Source organism: Notechis scutatus, chromosome Z, assembly GCF_049901735.1.
Source record: "Notechis scutatus isolate UNSWTSFEM ecotype Mainland chromosome Z, rNotScu1.2, whole genome shotgun sequence".
In the NCBI taxonomy this organism is placed as follows: domain Eukaryota; kingdom Metazoa; phylum Chordata; class Lepidosauria; order Squamata; family Elapidae; genus Notechis; species Notechis scutatus.
The window spans coordinates 71,460,327-71,483,915 of NC_142025.1; the positions used below are offsets into that span (position 1 = coordinate 71,460,327).

General features: G+C 37.2%; 1 protein-coding gene across 10 annotated transcripts in view; it reads left to right on the forward strand.

The window, feature by feature from the left end:
- The window catches only part of HECW1 (HECT, C2 and WW domain containing E3 ubiquitin protein ligase 1), a 307,384-nt gene that overhangs the window by 36,614 nt on the left and 247,181 nt on the right, over positions 1-23,589 (forward strand). For 3 of the 10 annotated variants that reach the window (XM_087945044.1, XM_087945046.1, XM_087945045.1), the window contains exon 2: positions 17,047-17,104. The exons of the other annotated variants lie outside the window; for them this stretch is intronic. In XM_087945044.1, coding sequence (XP_087801170.1) covers positions 17,078-17,104 — 27 coding nt within the window. In that variant the 5' untranslated portion in view covers positions 17,047-17,077. The remainder of the gene's footprint in view (positions 1-17,046; positions 17,105-23,589) is intronic. 10 annotated transcript variants of the gene reach the window in all.

A 23,589-nucleotide genomic window follows, 5' to 3' on the forward strand; every position in this document is an offset into this window, starting at 1 on the left:
AAACATAAAAACATAAAACATCTTTTCTGAAAGCTGCTTGATCCCGGGTTACTATCTTTTTTAATTACTTCCAATTCAATGGAATGTATATTTATGGAAAGAGATTTTGTAAATAGGCATGGGACTTTGTTTATGAGGGTGATTCTCCAAAAATTGAACAGAATAAAATTTGATGTTGGTGGGTGAAAAAAGCTGGCAAAACAAAAATTGGGTTTGAAGATAGGCTAGATAAAGTCAGAGTCTGCAGGGATAAAATCCAGAAAAATTGCTGCAGTGCACCCCTTTGAGAGAAGCAGTTCAGGTAGCAACTCAGAATGTTGCTGGCCAATCCACTCTTTTATAATATCTCAAAATTTCAGCTAAAAAAAGCCATGGAAACACACTAACAAGTTAATATTAACTTTCTTCAGAGTGAGTTGGCAATATATTTCTGGAATTATTAGATTTGGTGACATAATAAACGCTCATTCAGGTTCATATTGTCCTTCTGATGGCAGGACAGTTAATAACTAAGAAATGAACATAATCCAGTCATGCAGTATTTAAGTTATGTTGACCTGAATTGGAAGTTTATAAATATGTGGTAGGTTTAATAGGTTTGTCAAACTCAAGTCTTTTTGAGATTGTCATTAATTCCATTTTGCAACAACTTGGTCTTTGACTTTTTCTTGGCTAGGTTAGTGAATTGAGTAGGATCATTGACCTCATCATTTCTTCAACCTGCCCTTATTGGACACTATTGGCATAGTGTCAATTTTATGCTACATTACATCTTGTCTGCACAAACATGCTTGGATAGCATAGTATTTAGAGAAAGATGTTTGAACTATCAGCCATCATCATTATAAAAGAAAGATTGAATATATACAGAGGCATAAAATTTGCGATTAGCGTATCTTGAAATAATTCTTTTATTGATGGAATAAAGGTACCGTATTTGCCGGCGTATAAGACGACTTTTTTGCCCTAAAAAACATGCCTCCAATTGGGGGGGTCGTCTTATATGCCGGGTCGTCTTATACGCCGGCAAATAGTAATTGGGAAGCACTGCGGCTGCCATGGCTGAGGCACTTTTTTCACCGTGGAAGCGATCCGTGAAGCCGAAAGGACAGCCAGCCTTCTCCCAGCTCCCAAGGAAACGAGGCTCGCACCACCCAAGCTCCGCTGAGGTATCCGGCTGGGGCTGTCAGGAGTTGTTACCGCTGGCGCGGCTCCAGCGCGCTCCAGTCCCGCGTTGCCTTGAGAAGGAAAGGCAAAACCAGGAGCCGCTGCTGCCATTGCAAGCGCCACCGCGGCTCCTGGTTTTGCCTTTCCTTCCCGAGGCAACGCGGGACTGGAGCGCGCGGAGCCGCGCCAGCGGTAACAACTCCTGACAGCCCCAGCCGGATACCTCAGCGGAGCCCGGGCGGTGCGAGCCTCGCTTCCTTGGGAGCTGGGAGAAGCTGGCTGCCCTTTCGCTTCACGGATTCGCTTCCACGGTGCACAAAAGTGCCTCAAAAAAAAAAAAGTGCAAAAGTGGAAGGCGTGCGGAAGAGGGGCGAGTATATAACAAACTATATTTTGAGTGGAAATGTTGAGGGGTCGTCTTATACGCCGGGTCGTCTTATACGCCGGCATATACGGTAGTCCTCAACTTACAATCATTTGTTTAGTGATCTTTTGAAGTTACAACGGGATTGAAAAAAGTGACTTATGACTAGTTTTCACACTTATGACTGTTGCAGCATCTTAATGTCACATGATCAAAATTCAGACACTTGGCAATTGCTTATTTAATACATACACACACATACACACACATATATATACATACATACATACATACATACATACATACATACATATTTATTATGGGTGCAATGTTCTGGAGTTATGTGATCACCTTTTGTGATCTTCTTACAAGCAAAGTCAATGGATTCAAAAATTTAACAACTGTGTTGCCAATTTATGAACTGAAGTGATTCACTTAACAACTGTGGCAAGAAAAGTTGTAAAGTGGGACAAAGCTTACTTAACAATTGTGTTTCTTAGCAACAGAAATTTCAGGGCCAGGACTACCTGTAATAAGTAAGCTAATGCCCCATATATTTTAGATATTTTCTTGTTTGTGTTTGTGCTTCCTTTTTTTTATACATATTTAAGATTAAGATTAAAATGTATAGAATTGCTTTGTATCATAGTTGATTTATCTCAAATCTGAGTTGCCTGTATCAAAATACTATATTCAGTTTACAAAAGTTTTGATACCCATAGTTTTATCAAAAGAAGTAGAAAGAAGAAAGAAAAAAATGGTGTACATGTCTTATATTTAAGTTTATATCCATTTTATTAAATATTCTCTAAAGCAGGGGTATCAAACTCAAAGCCTGGGGCCCAAATTTGGCCCACAAGACCGCCCTGGAAACAGCAAAGGACTGGCCCATGGTGCCTCTTCCAACGAAAACGGACCTTGGGAGCGCCGCACATGGCTCTTGCAAGCTCCATTTTCGCTGACAAGAGGATTGCAGAATGCTGTCCCAGCCATAAATGGAGCTCAAGAGGGCTGCATGTGGCCCCTCCCTGAGCTCCATTTTTGCTGTCAAAGGGTTGCAGAAGGCCATCGCAGCTGAAAACTGAGCTCGGGAGTCCATTTTCGATGGCAGAGCACTTGGGCCACTACAGGCACCCCCTTAACACAAGTGACAACATGGTGGCATGCCCACCCTGGCCATGCCCACCCCGACCCCCCGAGGTCAAATATAACCTTCAATAAATCAATTTGACACCCATCCTCTAAAGCAAGCCTTTCTTCTTATAGTAATATGTCAACTAAGAGTTAATGGGACCTGAAGTACATTGAGATTATCACCAACTGCTTCTATTATTCTCTTTCCTGCTTCCATTTCATACTATATATAATTTGGGAGACACCAGAATTTTGAAAAGGTGGGTATTAGGAATATGAAAATGTCTCAGGCTCAACATGTTTCAAGATCTAAATGGCAGATCTGGGCAGTTTAAGTTAGAGCAATTTCTTTGTGATCTGGGTTTCTTCATCAAAGCAATAAGCAACACATTTTGCCCAGTAAAGCAACTTGTATCACTTCAAACTGCTTAGGGACATGTTGTGGGAACAGGGTTTTAGCCTGCCTCAAGTGTTGCTAGATACAAATGTTGCTTGCCTCAGCATGTTCTGTAGGAAAGGAGGCTGAAATCACTTAGTTTAAATGTGCAGGGACTTTAGCATTTCTTGATTTTGTAAGAAAATGTGCTCTTGTGGGTTCCACATTTTTCTTTGGGTACTTTTTCAAATGCAAAATTGTGTATAATGTATATATAATGTTGCTATGATCTTTGAGGCTGCTAAATACAAACAATACTGCTTTTATTAATTGGGTTCACAGGTAGGTGGCCTGTATTTTAGTATATTGGCAGAAACAATTGAGATGTAGTCAAATGTATATTTTGTGCTAATGCACTGATTGGTAAGTAACTTCTGTTGCAATACTATTGGGGGTATTTTTGTGCAGAAAGCAAGTATGTGTAGAAAAAAGAAATTTATCTTAAGAATCAGAGAAAGGATATGAACATGGCATTGAAGCGAATCCATTGCAGTTGCTTTTTCCATGCTGTGATTCGTAAGTTAGCCTAACTGCAAAAATTGTATTGTACTATTGCTTTGTTTTCTGTATAAAAAATTAGAGTAGTTATTACTCCATACTTCATTATGTCAGAATAAGTGAAATATTTAGGGTTTTGATCTGTCAGAATACAGTTTATAAATAATTTTGGTGCAATGTTACAAATGGGTTTGGTTTGTTCCAAGCTAAGAACATTTGCCTTTTGTTTTTTTACCATCCATCTTACAAAGATTTTAAACCTTCGTTTGGCTTCATATCTTTTTGTTTCAGAGTAACAATTGACAGTAAGTGAACATATCACAAAATAAATTGAAACATGACCTTGACAGCTAACAATATGCACAGACTTGAGGTATATTTTTCTTGTAGTATATGCCCAGGAAGGCATGAAATAGCTCCTATTAGATTTGTTAGAAGATAAGTCCAAATGCTTTGTTTCCTCAAGCAGCCAGTTCTTGTTGGCTTTATCGTATGGGGAAGATTAGAACTAAATTGGTCATAGTAATTTCCATAGCAACTCATGTTAGTTTCCATGACAACATAAGATTTTCACAATCAAGTGGTTATAGCTTTACATTACATTGTCAAATATTGGAGAAAACCAAGAATAAAGGGAGAAGGTATCAACTAAATTCATTGTTTTTGAGTTGTAGGGTAAGATTAATTAAATAACATCTCCATTTAATCCATTTAAGTGATCATGTCAGTATTCAACTGCCTCATTAAAGCCCTCATTTAGTATGTTGGTGCAAAGTGCATCACTAAAAATATGTGGTGCTCGCATAATGCCTTGTCCCATGTGTATCTTAAATTGTCTTAATCGCTGAACAGATATTTAATCAAGACATGACTCCATTAATTTTGAATATATATGTCTTGTTTAGTTATGCATATTATAATAGAGAAAAGATTGTTGTATTGGAATTTCCATTGCTAATCCTAATTTTAAGTTTCCTTGCATGTATTTCTTTCTTTCCTCTAAGTAATTCACATAGTTTCTCAAGAAAATAATAATAATTTATAATTGTGGAGGAATAAAGCTGGAGTTATTATTTGTAGTTGGGAAATGCAGACTGCCAGGCAGAAATGCTTCCCGCCCCCACTTTTCCAAGCCTTAGCTCATGCTTTTTCTCAAAGGCCATAAATGTTTACAAACCCAGAAACTTGTACAGAGTTGGGTTTATTAATTCATTTTCTCACAGTATATTCACAAGCATTTATTCCAGCATTCCAAATGTCTGGCTAATTAAGGCATACTCTGGTGCTTCTGCAAATGTACCAACATCCATAGGCCATCACCCTATCCAGATCCTTAATGTGTGAGGCATTGTGGCAACTATAAATGTGTGAGTGTAAAAGATAGACAACAAAGAAGACAACAAGGAGACAAAGAATTGGCAAGTGATGTCTAAAATGTATGACTATTACAGGAACATAAGAACAGTGTATGACTATTACAGGAACTATCGGTCAATTGCCAGGACTACAAGATACAGTACTAACAGCCCACTGTTGTATGATTCCTACCTGGAGCTTAGCTTTAGAGCTTGGCAGCAACCAGAAGAGGCAGCAACCACATTGAGACAGCACAGGAACTTTGGAGAGAGGCAAAGATTGAATGCCACTTTTATTTGTCAGACTTTCTTACGTGGTTACATCAATGTGCAAAGCCTAGGAAGATGGAGTTAATCCAGGGCAATAGGAAAGGTATATCCTACAATAAACTATTCTATACAGTTACATTTTGAATTTTCCAGGCCTCAGAAGGCTAACAACCCTCGCAATAGGGTGCATATATCTTGGACACTGAGCAAATACATAATTTAATAGCGGATAAGAATAAGAATGTAGGATGTAAAATACTCTTACATCAACCCTCACAAAAATTCATTCAGCTAACTCATCAGCTTTATATTTTATTTCTGTTTGATGGATTTTATATTCATTGATTTGTATGTATTGGTTAACTGCCAAAAGCTTGGAAGAACAAACCTTTGGTTCTGGTGACCAACATTCAGATTGGATCCTGGTTAGCTACCACTTGACAAGTCTGATTTTTAAAAATACTGTGATTAGTTTATGGTTTTTGTTATACTAAAGCTAGAAAAAGTAGTAATTTCTTACCTTTATGATTAAATAAGCACTGCAATATCATTTATTGGGAATAGATAACATTTCTTAGTTATTTTGACACATTGTATCAGTTGCCAAAAATCAGCACCATAGATTCTCATCCTTGTGAGTTGGGAAACAACCTTAAATCTTTAAAAGTTTAAACTTAAAGATTTTAATTAATTAAAGTGAAATGGCTATCTACTTTACTCTTTACTGTAATCTGCTTAAAGCTTCTACAGGCTAAGACAAGGGTGTCAAACTAAATTTCATTGAGGGCTGGATCAGAGCTGTGGTGATGTCGGGGGGCTGGGTGGTCGTGGCCTGATGTCACTCCCCAAACTGCTAGCATGTTTCTTTTTTGCATTGAGTAGACCGGGCCGAAGCCATGCTGGCCTAATTGGAGACTGGGCTGAAGCTATATTCGCTTGATCTTTCATCTTTGCACTGGGTAGATCAGGCTGAAGTGACGCAGGTAGAGAGTAGAGAGGGAGTAGAGAGTAGAGAGTACATGCGGCCCACTGGCCTTGAGTTTGACACCCCTGGGTTAAGATAATGTCAAAATGATGACATATGTTTTATGTCATTATGCAAATGTTACAGTTATGTATTTCTGTTGTGATACACAGAATACATTATGTCATTCCCTCTCCATTACCTTACTACAGAGGCAATGCATATTCATGCATCTCTGCTAACAGGTCTGGGATAACTCGCTGCTGCCAGCTTTCCATGGCCAACTCTCTATCACCAACTTGACTCTACCAACCTACACCACCAAATTGCTGCAAAACAACTCCACATTGCAACTTGCTCAGGGAACAACTTACGATGGGCGGCCAAAGGGAGAGCCAGGGGGGTGGTGAGCAAGCAGGTGGGCACGGATGCATTGGGGCTGGAGACACGGAGGCTGTGGCAGCCAGGGGCTTGACATTTTCACACACCCTTCCTCTACTGCTCTGCCAGGCTTGCCGTGGAAATGGCCAGGGACAGAAGCAGCATCGACAGTTGAGGCAGTTAGCAGGGAGCTTCCCATTTCCACACTCTGTCACCGCTGTGCTAGGCTTGGAGCCACTGTCATTATCACTGCTACCATGTTGGACTTGGAGATGTCACTAATGCCCCCCACAGTGGCAGTATTGGCAGCAGCTTCAAGTATGGCATCACTGCTGCTGCACCTGGTTCAGAGTCTGGCGCAGTGGCAATGGGTGTGAAAAAGTGCTGCCTCTTCCCCACTACCTACTTCACTGCCACCACTGCCGTCTCTGGTCTCTTCCATTCAGAGCCTGGCATGGTGGCATATGTGGCAGGGTTATGAAAATGCCACCCATCTCAATGCACTCTGTGCTCTCCCCACCCACTCACTTTTCTGCCTATCTACTCTCTGGCTGCTCATCTGACTGCTGGCAGAAGTGACTTGGCAGTGGCAATCTGGCCATGGCATTTTGTGTCATTCCATTTCCTAGTCTATTCCAGCCGTGTTGTATTTCTTTCTTAAGTGAACTTTGCTCAGATCAGTGGAACTTATAGTATACAGTTCCATTAAATAGATTGCATCATGTAAAGCATAACTAACTTGTTCTTATTGCCCCTTTGTGGAATTATTTAATTGCCGTTTGGTTTTAATTTTTTTCTTTTCCTAGAAGCCTCTTTGAAAGTAATGTATATCTGACATGGTGTAAATAAAAACAAACCAAGAGAGTTCTCTGTAAAAAGAATGGTTTTTGAAGGAGAAAAGAAGCGGATGGCTTTCAAGAGAAAGTGGATTAGGCTGCTCCAATCACACACAGGCCATATGGCAGAAGGCGTGAACAAGAGGAGAGTGTGAGAGCATCTGCCAACAGTCCATGAATTAAGAGCAGAAGGAAAAAGAGGCTAGAGAAATCAAAAGGATGGGTGGACAGTCTCAGCCCTTTTAGGTAGGTTAGTGTGAAAATTGTGCCCTTTGCCTACATGACATATAATTGCTGAAAAAAATTGAATGTTTAGATTTGAATAATTTCCATCTACCATTTTAAATATAAATACCTATGTAACATTTTAATACTTCTTTCTTAATGATTCACTTGAGTGCATCACTGAAGTTCTATTTAAAAGTAATCAGCTGTGTATTATTGCACTTTCAATACTTTTTCTTAACATTTCTCTCTAGATCTCCATAGATAGCAGCACTATTGTTCTATCCATTCCTTTTTATACATATAAAAGCTTTAACCATATATTGATGTCATTGTGAAAGACAGCATGACAGTGTGAAGAATTGGATGGAATTTTGAAAGCAAAGTAGCAAATGTGATAAGAACGTAATGAACTCTTCCAAGGGAGGGTCTGTCTTTTGATGCAATGTATGTACTGTGGTAAGGTTTGAAATTGAAAGCCAGGATTGAGGGGAAAAAATTATTTCACACATGGACAATAGTTGACATCAACTATTGCTATCGCTATCACCTATGCTAATTCTTTTGTCATTTCAAAGAGACATACATACGTATTTTTGCTTTAGTTATTGACTGTTTGTATGTGAATATATAGCATGTTTATGCTATATAGTAGGGTTAGGGTTATAAAATAAAAATTAAATTCAGACTTGTATAAAGTATCAACATTAATTTTGCCATTATCATTTATCCAATGTGGAAAAAAGCTTTATTAATGTAACTCTTAAAAAAATAAAATGCATACTGAAGGAAGAGTGAAACACTTTTGTCTTGTCCAAACTTGTCTTTGAGCTCTGTTATGCATACTACAGAAATATAAGAGATAGACAAAAATATTGCTACTATGGGTTTAAAGACAAACATATAAATTGTTCCAACTGAATATGGAATTTGTACTCTGGATTCTACTTGGGTCATACCCAGGCGATATTGAGATATCATTTTCTGGGAGGCAGAGGGCCAACAACCTTCAATTCTATGTTAACTTCATGCAACCCAGTGTCTAGTTCAGTGATGGCTAACCTTTTTGTTGTCGCATGCCAAAAGTGCGCATGTGCGAGCACATGCATGCCTGCACCCATAATGCAATGCATGCACGACCCCCCTACACCTGCACATGTGCGCGTGACCTCCCCATGCTCCCCCGTGCATTCATGTGCGACCCGCTGTGCTTCCCCACTCCCCTGCGCATGCACATGTGACCCTTCCGTGCTCCCCCATCCTCCTGTGCATGAGCACACATCTCCCACATGCCCCCTGCCCCCTGTGCATGCACAGCAGATACTTGACAATCAGCTGGCTGGCGGGATGCGCATGCACAGTGGAACTGAGCTGGGGTGATGGCTTGCATGCTGGCAAAGATGGCTCTGCGTGCCACTTCCGGCATGCGTGCCATAGTTTCGCCATCACGGGTCTAGTTCCTCACTTAGGTAGTGACGATTCACTTCTAACAGTACTTTTAATTTCCCAAAAAGGGAGCAATAATTCCTTTTATAAAAGACTGAAAACTCCTCCATATGTGTTTTGCTGAAAATGGATAAATTGGAATTGGTGATTTTGGGATTTATTGATTAAAAAGGTTTGTAGGAAAAGAAAACTATGATACGTAATTTAGACTGGAAATTGCAATATGCTTGTAACAACGTGTGAAGAAGATTGGAAATTGCTTCATTATGTAGTTTTTTTCCCCCCTTCATTGCCTTTCATCTTCTTTTTTATACTAATACAGAGAACACAGTTCAATCTGCATGGGCCAGTGAGCAATTTTGTGCATTTGTTCCAGCCCACTGCTCATGCAGATTGAGCTGCATGTGTGTCCACTAGTTCCCCTCTCCCTCTCAGCAGGCTGCCAAGCAGCAAAGTTTGGGAACCCCTGCTTTAATATATCATACAAACCCTCCTTTTTCCTAGTTTCTTTTCATGTTTCTCAATTTTATGTAAAGTGTTAGAGTTACATATATATAATTTTTAAATATATAAAAATTCCCAAAAGATGAACTTCCCGTTTGGGTCTCTTCAGCGACAGACCAAAATCCGCGATCATCTGTGGTTTCGATCTGTGCTCGCCGCTGGAGCGTCTCGATCCTTTGGATTTGGGGCTGAAGCCACCCCACAGAGGTGGTGAAGAGGGAGGGGATTGCTAGCTGACTGGAGGGCAGCTGCATCTCTCCTCCTTGGCTGGTCTAAACTCCCTGAAGGCGGTTGCAGTGGTGGTCAGAAACTGGATAAGATTGTGCAGGAGGAAGACAAAGAGGAAAGCAGGACAGACCGGGCTAAACAACAGAGAACATCTAAGCAAGGTAATCTGAATCTAAAAGTACCTAGAGGGATACTTCTGAAAGAAGATCTTTAAGCGGCAAAGGAGAGAGAAAAGGAGGTTAAAAACCCTTTTTTTACCTTTATATTGACAATTACAAATGGTATGGAAAGAAATTTATATTGATCTATTTTGACACTAATAGGCAACCTTAAGCTGAAATCTAAGTGTCAAAAGGAGAATAAAGATTTTTTCTTGGTCATTTTAAAGCTCTAAAAAGGAGAAGAGTGGAGGCAAAAGGATGGGACTTGGAATAATGGAAAAATGGAGTGCCCCCTGGAAAAATAAAGAGGATTAACAATGAAACTTTGAAAAGACTCCCAAGGATACATTGTAACTGAAATCTTATTAAAAGATACAGTAACCCATGGAAAGGAAAAGTAAAGGAAAGAAACAGGAACAGTCTGGGATCATTTGGTGATTAAAAAAAAGTTTTGGCATTGTTTTTTTCTTTCTTTTTCTGTTTTTACTTAAAGTCAATCGGGCGGTTGTTCAAAAGTGTTTAAAATGCCATCACTCCTGGAGAAATTGAAGATGAGTCTTAAAAAACAGAAAGAAGATGCAGAAAGGGGAGGAAGATCCTTTTGAATTTTTTGAAATGGAGATCCTGAACTATGAAAAGCAAAAGGAAAAGCTTCAAGAGCAAGAAGAAGGGCGGGACAAAGAAGAAGCCATTTTCAATGATCAAATAATGCAAAGTGTGGTAATAAGGGGGAAAAGGGGGAAAGGAGTTAAAAGTTTGAGATCAAAGGGAACAGCCAAAAAGAAAAAGAAATATAACAGCAAGGAGAAGCAGAAAAGAAAACTACAGAAGGGAAAATTAGAGAGAGAAGGGTATAAAAAAAGGGATGAGAAAAAGGGGGGAAAGATAGAAAGGGAAAGAACTTATGAGGGACAAAAACAGGAAATAAAGAAAAAGGGGAAACGTACTAGGATTAAAAGTATTTGCTCAGCCAGAAAACACAGAGACAATGGTTAAATTAAGTTAAAAGTGAGGATTCTGCAAAGGTACAAAAATAGTGTTGTGACAGTAGAATACTGTAATGAGTTAGAAATGAAATAAGTAAATAATCTATGAGATAAAACTGTATTGTTATGTAATGGTATGTTTATAATTAATGCAATAATGAAGAAAGGGAAACATGGCAATTGTTTCTAAAGATTGATAAAATATTGAAAAGAAATGTGAAAGATTTATAAGCGAACTGACCCCCACCATGAAGATGCAGCAGGACCACGAACTCGAAGCCAAACAGCAAGATCACAGCTCACCAGCTCAAATCCCCCAGCAACTAAGACTAACCTGAGCACAACCAAGCCCCCACCTGAACAGAACACACCTCCAGCCAATCAGAACATGGCCAACCCCCAACCAATCAGAACACACCCCCACCCAATCAGAACACAGCCAAGCCCCCACCCAATCAAGTCACACCCCCACTAGCAGTTAAAAGGAAGAAGCAGCTGCAAGCTCATATCACTCTGAGAAGCACAGAGCTGAAGACACAAGCCTGAAGATGATGAATGAGACTTCATCGAAACGTTGCCTAGATACTTCCAATCTTACGCGGGAGAAAACCCGAATAACCAAAGATCCATATATGTGTGTGTGTGTGTGTGTGTGTGTGTGTGTGTGTGTGTATGTTGTTTTTGCTATGTTTTTAGAATGTTTCTTTTTACATTTTCAAGGGGAAGTACCAAGCAGAGTCTGAATGATGAGATTTACATGATATAAAATAGATATTAGCAATTTGAATGTTGTAATTTTAGAATGCACAAATTCAATGTTTAATGAGATTTCATATGATAATAATAAGATTTAAAGGTGTTGCACTTCGATTGGCAATCATAGGGGGAATTTTGCTTCTTAAGAATGTTGGATGAGAACATATGAAATTGTAAACAAGACAGACGAAAGTATAAGTACAATGAATAAAAACATATAGAAATTTAGGTAAAAGAAATACAATTGAATAAGAAGAAAATGAGATAATCATAAAAGAAAATTAAGAGAAGTAAAGGGAGAAATAGGGAGAAGTTGGAAAAAGAGTAATAAGATATGAAGTTGAATACATAAGGTGAATATGCGTATGAAATTGTGTCTGTATGGAAATGTGATAACCCGGAACCATGCTGTACTCAAACAAGATGTTTTATTTGTTTTGTTAAAACTCAATAAAACTTTATTTTAAAAAAAAAATCCTAAAAGATAAAAGTCCATCTCAGCACTCCCAGACTCTTCACCCAGATGTGTATTCAATCCATATGATCAAAGAAATCTGCAGTTGTTGCTATCCAACTTCTAAATTTTCATAGAGCCTCTCATTTAAAACAGTCTGTGAGCACGCGAAGTATGCATAGGGAAACCTAAATATTTTGCAAGGAATTATTACATGAAGGTTTTTATAAAGTGCAGCTCCTCTTTTGTACAGAATAACTGTAATAAAATCATAAAAGCCTGGTTTGAAAAAAATGTGTCTTAGCAAGGCTTGTGTTGTTTCTGCCTACATAATATCAACACTTCTGGAATTTTTTTAGTTTGCTGAGAAAGGAATGTTACATCTCCACAAGGAAGGAACAGACCATCCACCATTATGTCCTATTTGTCAGCTAGAAATGATAGCCCATGCTTCCTAATTTCTGACCCTGCCCCCCCAGCCCAAACAACTGCCATCAATTTCAAATTAAATCTTTCAACTTAAGAATGGTAAAGGAAGAGGGGATTTATTTGATTCCTACAGAATTTCTGAAAATACTTCTCAATTTGTGGGGCTCTATACTCGATCTCCTAATTATAATAATAACTCCCCAATTGAGTTATTGGCTTAATCGTTCTGCATTGCTTCTTGTGAAGTTATCTGGATTAAAATCACCTTAGATGATAAGTTGATGTTCCCTGCTGATCCAATAAAACTGCCAGCTGTTTTTGCTGACTTGGAGGATGAATCCAACTATTGGGACAATTCACAGATTTTGATATGCCAGTATCAGATAAACTGGATTTAGTGAAAAACTGCAGTTTCACTGAACTGCACCAAACTATTTCAGCAGTTTTCTTTTTTTTTTTAAGTGCAAAAAAAATGTTGGCTAGGGATGGTTTTGCTTCAGCTGGCACTAGAATTAATCATATTCGATCCAATTTCTGCACGTATCTGCTTTTTTGCATTTTTATTTTTATTGCTTCAGTATTTGTAAAACGGAGACATACCTGGGTTGTTTTTATTTGCTTATAGTTATATCTACCTATATTGAGGGTTAGTTCAGTTTTGAAATTAATATAACTTATTGTCAATCATAGTTTTTAATCATATGGGTAAGTCAAAAGTCAGTCAGCTATCTTTTTCCAATTGAGAGAGAATTAAATTTTTATTTTTTTTAGAAGAAAACCTCACATATTTTTTTTAATATAGAAGCAAAATATCCTTTTAAAAACGTTAAGAACAGTTTTAAGCAATTATTATCTTTTTATAGCTGTATAATGCCTAAGATTATTTGATTATAGAAATTCCAGATTATACATTCCAAAAATTTAACAGTATATTCTTCCTAATATATCTTATCTGTATATGCTTATTTACTTTTTTTTAAGGTCTCATGAAATATATGTTCAGTAGTAGAATTTAAGGACTTTGGAGCAGATACGGGATTATAATTCTGAATCATTTAAACAATTGTTCATAAATTGTGACCACATTTAGTAAGGAACCTCAGTTGTTATTGCATTATATATTTGCTAATCTTTCTAAAATATGGAAAAAATAAAGAGCTTAGTTTCTTTAAAAAAAAAGCTACTGGAGGATCTAGCAAGAAAACATAATATGTTAAAATAGAAGGTGATTGTAAATTCAGTTCAAGATATGAATAATAAGTATTGCAAGTTCAAAAGTTTCATTTGTCATGAGATATAAAAACAGTATTATTTTATTTATTTATTTTTATTTATTTATTTTTTATTTATTTGTTTTGATTTGTCAATCACTTACAAGATAATAGGTATAACTATATACATAGTTATGAATACATGAAATGGGTACATATAAGAAAAATAAAAGAATAGGACAGGGACGGTAGCCACGTTGGTGCTCTTATGCACGCCCCCTACAGAAAGGGGTGAGGTCAATAGTAGACAGTCTAAGGTTAAAGTTTTTGGGGTTTGGGGAAAAAACCACAGAGTCAGGTAGAGTATTCCAGACATTGACCACTCTGTTGCTGAAGTCGTATTTCCTGCAAAGTTTGGTGTGGTTAACCTTGAGTTTGTATCTATTGTGTACTCTTGTGTTATGGTTGAAGCTGAAGAATTCATTGACAGGTAAGTCATTGCAATGTATGATTTTATGTACCATACTTAGATCAGATCGAAGATGGCGTAATTCAAGGTTTTCTAGGTCTAGAATTTCAAGTCTGGTGGCATAAGGTATTCTACAACGAGTAGAGGAGTGAACTCTTCTTGTGAAATATTTCTGGACTTTCTCAACTGTGCTAATATCAGATACGTAATGTGGGTTCCAGACTGATGAGCTGTATTCGAGTATTGGTCTAGCAAATGTTTTGTATGCTCTAGTTAGTAGTGTGATATTACCAGAGAAAAAGCTACGTAGGATTAGGTTAACAACTCTTAATGCCTTTTTGGCTATGTAGTTACAGTGGGCTCTAGCACTTAGATCATTAGAGATGAGTATTCCAAGGTCCTTTACAGAGCTTGGATCATCAACAAGGTCTGGATGATTGACATAGTTAGTTATATCTTGCATTTTTGAGGCACTGTAAGAAACAAGGTAGCCTTCCAGATTCCCATTTTGCCAAACTCTGCTTTCTCTGTTACGCAACTAGGAATCAATGGACTTGGCATACTACAGCATGGCCATAACCAGCCCTTTGGCTGTCTCTGTCTGGCCCCTGGTGTATGCCTATTTTTCAAATCTCCACAACAGCTCCAATTTTGCATGTGACCCCTTGGGAAAATTAATTGCCCACCCCTTTTTAACCCTTTTCACAAATATATTCCCTACTCCTTTTGGGAGAATTTAGGTCTTGGAACAAAGAAAATATTAATGATTGGTTTTTTGACAAGGATGCCACATAGTATATTTTCATTTTGGTATCATCAGTATAAAAAACATGGAAGCCTCTTCCAGTACTTGGTTAACCTAAGTCTTTAACACTCCTTTACCTGCAGACCATGCCCTCCAAATATCTCAAAGGGATTTTTAAAATAAGTTCCTTGTTGAACAATGTCTCTCTGCCTTGCAGTGTTGATCAAGTAATAGATCTTATTCCATTAAGTTGTCCACTGCCCATTTACAATGAGTTCAAGGGCAAGTTATTAATGGTAGATGAACTAAAAGCTTTGACCTTGAAAAATTGAACTATTTTGTGTTTCCAATTGTAAGCAACCAAGTTGCTACTTTTGCTCTACTCTTATTTAAACTTACTCTGGAAATGAGAGTTAAAAAATATTGATGCCTCTAGAGTAGTACCAAGATTTGTTGATTTTTCCTCCTCAAATTGCAAGGCAATTGTTTACTTAAGTAAACAAAAATACACTGATAACACTTGTGAGGTAATATATATCTTCCTTGTACCATTTTCTTTTTTTTTTTGCATATCATTTCATTTGTATGTATACGTAGTTTCTTCACATATCTATTATTTTTATATATGTGTCTTTTTCTGCCTCTCCCTAATACAGTAGGTCATTCATATATCTAAAAAAAATTTTTAAGCCTTTATTCTGACTTGATTCAAGCAATCATGGAAAGTTTCCATGAAATATGGACATTAAACTCGTGGCAAGCACAAACACTGAGCATGGGAATACTGAGATTATGCAGTTATAGGTGAAAAGCTCAGACTCCATAAAAATTGAGAAAAGCAATGGGGGGAGGAAGGGAAACTGAGCCATGAGAATATTCATTTATAATTTGACACTCACTGAAGTTTAGGCAATTGGACTTTATGTCTCTATGTATATGGATGTCTCCATATATACAGAGATACACAGGAAACAAATCCCAGGATGTATCCGAAAAACCATAGATTAGAAGATGTTAAAAACATAATTCTTGGACCACATATATTTAGAAGATTCCTTCAGAATCCATTAGAAATAGTTAGGTTTGCACTGGAGTTGTTTATCCCATTTTCCTTTGGCCATTTTAATTTCAAAATTTATAAATTATTCATTTTGTCCACTAAGAACCTAAGACACATTAACTACTTGTTATGTTCTTGCTTGTTTTTATTTTGTATTAATCAGCAGCAGCAATATTCACCTGGTCTGATGCTCAGAGGAAAGTCAGAAATCTCAAAGGAATTTTGGATATTATATACTGATATTTGGAGGAAAGTCCACAACATGAAAAGTATTGTTCCTTGTTGTCTATAAGCAAGATAGAAGAGCAAATGAAATGAAGGCATAACTGTAACAATTGCATTAAAGTCTTGGAATGATCCACTTCATTATATTGCCTTGTTCCCATGGGAATTGGGGCTCAGGCGAGCAGCAGGTTTTTTTTTAAAGAGCTGAATTATCACCTAAGGTGGTAGGAAGGCTGTAGGAAGGCTGTATGTAGGAAGGTATTTCAGCAATATTACTTTTAACTAAATACAAATATTAAGGAATATAGAATTAAAGTAAATTGCATGATGATGCTCTCATGTCCTGCATATGTAATATCTTTTTAAAATCTGTAACTATTAATACTTCAGATGATAACCTTCATTTGTTACCAACCTTTGTTCATCTTCATGAATTATATTTTAACTTTTATTTTTTTCGATCTACTTTAAGTTATTGTATTCTTAATAATACAATTTTTATTGGTTTGTCATTGAACTATGCAGCAATAACCTAAGAGGAAAATGTTAAAAAATAAATAGAATAATTTTTCACATGACCTAAATATAAATGAATGTACATTGGCATAGCAAAATACATTCTGAGCGAGAACAAATCTCTTTCTCTCTCTCTCTCTCTCTCTATGTATCTAATGTCTCTTTTTTATATTTATGTGTTATTTTGGGATACATACTAAGTTAACCTCATTAAACTTTTCTCCAGGAATTGATGCACTTACAATTGACGATTCATTATGCTGCTCCACCTGTGTAGTGTTAAGGTCAGTGTGTTTTTCTGATTATAAAAACCCACCCATGTCATTCCATTATAAATCATAACCATTCATAATGGAATGTGCCATAGCCCAGAATTGGTACACCCTGTTTAAAGATCTGGTACACATGCTCAATTCAGGCTATTTGGATTTGTTGAAACAGGGTTTAGGATTACAATGAGCCTCTTCTCTTTTCTATCTTTCTACTGGTATTCCCTTTAAGATCCCACTAATTTTACATTTTGTTCAGCCAGAACCATATTTGTGACTCTAGGAATCCTTTAACTAAAGAAATATTTTTGGTAAAAGGAAGTAATTTGATTGATGAAAACAAATATACAGTATGTCTTCTAAATTGTGTTTCAAAAGATTCTGTCACATATTTGCTTTATTCCTAAGGCATTTGTTTGTGGGCAGAGTCAGGGGTGAAATTCAAATTTTTTCCCTACTGATTCTGTGGGTGTGGCTTAGTGGACATGGCTTGGTGGGACTCAGTTTCTAAAAGGAAGAAGGCAGGCAGGCATAGGTGGGGCCAACCGATTCAAATCGTCCCTACCGCTTCTCCCGAGGTGGTGCAAGGTGGTTGAATTCACCCCTGGGCAGAGTGTTTACTTAGATTATTTTCATTCTGGAATGATGGTCTGTTTTCACCTTCTGGGCTATATACAATTATAAATTTTCACTAATAAAAATATTATGAGGCATCTGATATTAGCCAATTTCTTCTCTTCCACCTCCTCTTCAACTGCTCCATGCAACATCCTACATTCTTGTGAAGAGTTAATCAATTCTTGTGAACAAGATTTTAAGGGGACTGCAATGAGGATGGATATTGGCAATAATTGAGTGCTCCACTTGTATGAGCAATATGTTTATAGTGTAACAGCATACATTGCCTTGGGAGCCTTATTTCTAACTAAAGGTTGTTTCCGTTTATATATTTTGAATTAAAAAAACATAGTCTGTTCAAATGTTAATAAGAGTACTGTGATTGTCTTTTTATGAATAATAAAGTTTACAGTAGTGACACATTATGTTCTAGGGAAGTCTATGCTCAATATATATTTTATTTTTAATACTACTACCTTTAAGTTAAGATTGAAGCACCTGAATGTAAGTGTGAACCAGAACATACTTGAGAACAGGAATACATCTTTCAGCATGGCTTATAGACATTTAAACTTAGATCCATTTAAATCCTTAGACCTTAAAGATTGCTCACCTTTTCATTATGCTTCCTTTGAAAAACAACTAGCCCTAGATGTATAAATTATTCAACCTCCTGGCACCTTCAACTGTGTAACTTCCATCTGTCAATTTCATACATATGAGTTTTGTCTGTATGCAGCATTAATTTGATTCTTAGTCATCTTAGTACATAAATCTGCCATGACAATATGCATGCTATATATATATTTGCATACATCAACTGGATTGATTCCTATTGCAATGTACACATCTTAGACGCATCGTATTTCTAAATTATTATGTGTTTGTTAAAACTGAGATAATATAATGGTGATTTCCCAAATATTTTTATCTCTGAATTAAACAAAGTGTTCCTTGAGTTTTTCTTTGCTACTGATTTATCAAAATAGTTTTATTTTCCGGAGGGTGGAATAATTTTTAGATCTGCATTCTTTTTTTTTTAATATAATTTTTTATTAAACATAACAATTAAACATTGAACATGGTGGAGGCATTTTGACAACTTTTGGTCATCGTTCTAGTGAAATATAATAGAATATATATCTTATATACATTTATACATTTATATATATGTATGTATATATGTGTGTGTGTGCGTGTGTGTTTATATATATACTCTGAGTTTATATATCACTCTGAGAAGCACAGAGCTGAAGACAGAAGCCTGAAGATGATGAATGAGACTTCATCGAAACGTTGCCTAGATACTTCCAATCTTACGCGGGAGAAAACCCGAATAACCAAAGATCCACATATATATATATATGTATGTATGTATGTATGTATGTATATGTATATGTATATGTATATGTATATGTATATGTATATGTATATGTATGGTATTCAGCTTTGTTCGGGTATTTTCCCACATCATTTTAGTTGTGCTTTTAAAGTTGTAGCAACATTTCGGCAGAATCTCATCTGCCATCATCAGGCTTCTGTATAGTATTCATCTGTGAGTCAGACTTTCACAGCCATTTCTGTTTTAAATTTGGTGCTCGCCTACGCTGTGCCAGAATGGTTTTTTCTTCATCCTGAATAGTTGGGAGTCTTGGTCTGTGTTTATTGGCCTTAGAGTTTGCTGTGTTCTGCTTGATTGGTGTTTCTAATATCTTCTGTCTGTTTTGTAGCTTTTTTTGTCTTGATTGGCTGGCAACATTGTGTTTCCTGTATTGGAGGCTTTTAGTGCGGCTTGGCTCCGAGTAAACGGACGGCAATCATTTATTAGGAAGCTAGGTTTCATCTGGGTGCCTGGTTGGGGTGTGTTTGAGCTGGATGTATCAGGGGGAGTCTGTTTGTGCCCAGGTGTTTGGCTGGCTTGTGGTGTGGAGATTTTTTTGTTTGAGAGTGCAGGCTTCCAGATAATTGACAGTCTGGTGGAGTCATCTCTTCTATTCATGCTTTCAGGTCTTTTTTCAATCTCTATGGCTTCTCTGATAATTCTGTAGCTGGGGTTTTCTATGGTGGCTAGGGTTTTGGTGCCATTGAAGTCGATGCTATGACCTATGGCTTTCATGTGTTGGACTAGTGAGGAAGTGTGTTCCAGCTTTTTTACTGCATTTTTGTGTTCATCTAGGTGGGTACTTATTCTTCTATTGGTCTGTCCAATGTATGTGGCAGGGCATGATGCACAGGGGACTTCATATGTGCCTTGGTTTTCCAGGTCAATTTTATCTTTGGGGTTTCTTAGGATGGCTGCTATTTTTCCGTTTTGAAGGCAGTCTTGATGTGATGCCTGTGTAGTATCTTACTGATTTTGTCTGTAGTACCTCTTATGTAGGGCAGGACAGCTGTTCCATAGGTCTGTTCACCTTCTTGGTCTCCATTATGTCTCAATGTGTTTTTGTGGATCAGGCCAGTGATTTTGCTTTTGTGGAAGCCATTGGCTGTCAGTACTTTACTCAGGTGAGACAGATGAGATTATGCCGAAACGTTGCTACAACTTTAAAAGCACAACTATAATGACGTGGGAAAATACGTGAACAAAGCTCAATGCCATACATTTAAGTACCATGAAAACTTAAGAATATATATATATATATATATATATATATATATATATATATATATATATATATATAATTTGTTTTCTGAGGTTCTCGCGGGTATTTGTATGTGGATCTTTGGTTATTCGGGTTTTCTCCCGCGTAAGATTGGAAGTATCTAGGCAACGTTTCGATGAAGTCTCATTCATCATCTTCAGGCTTCTGTCTTCAGCTCTGTGCTTCTCAGAGTGATGTGAGCTTGCAGCTGCTTCTTCCTTTTAACTGCTAGTGGGGGTGTGACTTGATTGGGTGGGGGCTTGGCTGTGTTCTGATTGGGTGGGGGTGTGTTCTCATTGGTTGGGGGTTTGGCTGTGTTCTGATTGGTTGGGGGGTTGGCCATGTTCTGATTGGCTGGAGGTGTGTTCTGTTCAGGTGGGGGCTTGGTTGTGCTCAGGTTGGTCTTAGTTACTGGGGGATTTGAGCTGGTGAGCTGTGATCTTGCTGTTTGGTTACAGACAAACTACAGACAAAATCAGCAAGATCCTCCAAAAACACAACATTAAAACAGCATTCTGCACAAACAGAAAAATATCCACCATCCTAAGAAACCCTAAAGACAAAATCGAGTTAGAAAGCCAAGGAGTATACGAAATCCCTTGCACTGCCTGCCCCACCACATACATTGGACAAACTAACAGAAGAATAAGTGCACGCGTTGAAGAACATAAGAACTCAATCAAAAAAGAAGAACCGACCTCTTCCCTGGTCCAACACCTCAAAGCCACAGGACATGAGATTGACTTTAAAAATACCAGAACTATCGCCAAAACCGAACACTTCAACAACAGAATAATCAGAGAAGCCGGCTTCCGGTTTGTCGGCTTCGCGAGCGGCAGGGATTTGCGAAGCTGCGCGATCCCTGCCACGCTAGCCGTTTTTGGGGCTCCGACCCACACGGGTACGGAGCTAGGCTGCCCTGCAGGGGCAGCTGAAGGTAGGGGGATCCGGAGAAGGGACTGGGGGTGTTGCAGACCCCCTCCCTGGCCGGCAGAACCCCTTTTCCCAGGACGGTGCAGCGGCGGTCCGTAATGGCCGCCACAAAGAAGCTGGCAGCCGGGTAAGAATGCGCAGGAGGAAGTGGAGAAAGTGATTGAGAGGAGAAAGTTTTTCTTGGCTCCTAGGACTCTAAGACATATTTAATAAAATTCCTGAAAAGTATGACTTTCTGAATAATACCTGCCAGAAGAGGAAAAAAGCGGCTGCTTGAAAGTGCTGAAAGGATAGCTTTCCCTCTTTTCCCTACGGAATAAATAACTGGATATTAAGAAACCTATTTTTAGGTGGAAATTGGGTTTAAGCGATGAGTGGGAAGAGAGAGATTAAAAAGAAAATATTTGTATGCTAAGATTTTGTTGGAGCAGATGCCTTAAGGATTTGAAGACTAGAATATATTGTAATAAGATTTTAAACAGATTTGGACTTTCTTTCTCTTTGATTGATATTACCCCAGAAGGAGAAAGTGAGAACTCTGCCTTGGTTTGGACTGATTGATAACTTTGGGACTGTTTTATCTTTTTTATTTTCTTTTGAATATTCTGTTTGTTGTAAGAAGAAAGAAGGAGAAAAGAAAAGAAAAGATTTATAATGGCTCTTTCTGTTGAGGAACTAAGAAAAGAATATGAACAAGCAAAAAAAAAATGGTAAAGATGGTGTGGAAGAAGCTTTCCTTTTCTTAGAAATGGCGCTTACTAATTATCAACAAAAATTACAACAGATGAAGACAACAGAGGAACAAGAAAGAAAGGAAGGAGCCATCTTTAATGAATCTCAGAATTTGATCCAGAAAAAAGGAAGAGAGAAAGAAAAGAAAAGAAGAGAAAAGAAGAAAACTAAAGGACTTAAGGACATAAGATCTAAAAAAACATTTAAGAAAGGGAAAAATAAAGTGCAAAACCAATATGAGGATTGTAAACAAAGGGGAAAAGAAATACGACAGAGAAGGGAAGCCGGTAAGGCAGAGGCTAGAAGAAGGGGGGGTAGAAAGGTTTGTTGGGAGAAGAAAGAAAGGGAAAAGGTGGAGAAAAGCTACAATGTTTTGAAATTAAATGGAAAAAAGGAATTTTTTATGGATAATGGATAAAGTATAATTTTTTTTTAAAAAAAAGATTTTGCAAGGTACATAAGATGAGATGGTAGTATTGCAATGGTTTAAGAGTTGATAAGAGATTAAAATGTTAAAATGTTTAAAAATGATTGGCTTTAAAACTTAATAATAGGAGAGGTTTAGAATATTGTTTTAATTAAAGAGTTTAATAAAATTATGGTATTGATGTTATTATAAAATTTTTATTATAGTATTTCTTTTTAATATTTGGATTTATTGTCTAATTATGCACTTAATTGTGTTGGATGTATTAGTTAGATAGAATGTACCAAGCAAAATCTGATTGGGTATTAGATATTATTTTAAAGATTAATTTGATTAACTTAGGGGGGAGATAGAAAGGCATCATACTCTGATTAATGATTTCAGGAGAAACTGATTTTCTTTTTTTTCATAAGCGATGAGACAAAGGGATGATAAAAAATGGACAAAAGATACAAATATAATGATTTAAACTAAGATGATAATTAAGGTAGAATTAAGAAGTGTGAAATATGTGGAGAAGTTAATATAGAAGGCTTAGAATGGTAAATAAAATAAGTAATGATATGTAAGATGAGCATGAATATAATTGAAGTCCATGAAGAGAGAGACACCTGGGTCCAAGTTACTTTCAAAAAGATTTTTTTTTATGTTTTGTGTGTTGTGTGTATATGTCTTTATTGGGGGGAGAATTGGTAAAAACTTGTAGAAATATAGAATGAGAATAATGGTAACTAAGTCAGAAAGAATCAGATGAAATAATAATAATGATATTGAATAAGAGTAAAGAGAAGTAAAGAGAAATTGAATAAGAGGTTTTGGTATATTATATGGAAATGGTTTAAAACAGAATCATAATTTATCTGACTTGTTAAATTTACAATGGAAAAAGGTTTAAACATGTAATGAATAATGATAATTTGTGTGTTTTAAAAATTAATAAAACTTGTTTTAAAAAATTAAAAAAAAAAAAAAGAATAATCAGAGAAGCCATAGAGATAGAAAAATGCCCACACAGCATGAATAAAAGAGATGACACCTCCCGCTTACCAGCCATTTGGAAACCCGCCCTCATGAACAGACGAGTGCCTAACATGATGAATGACACCAGACCCCACACCCACGAGGGCCACACGAGATGCCACCACCAC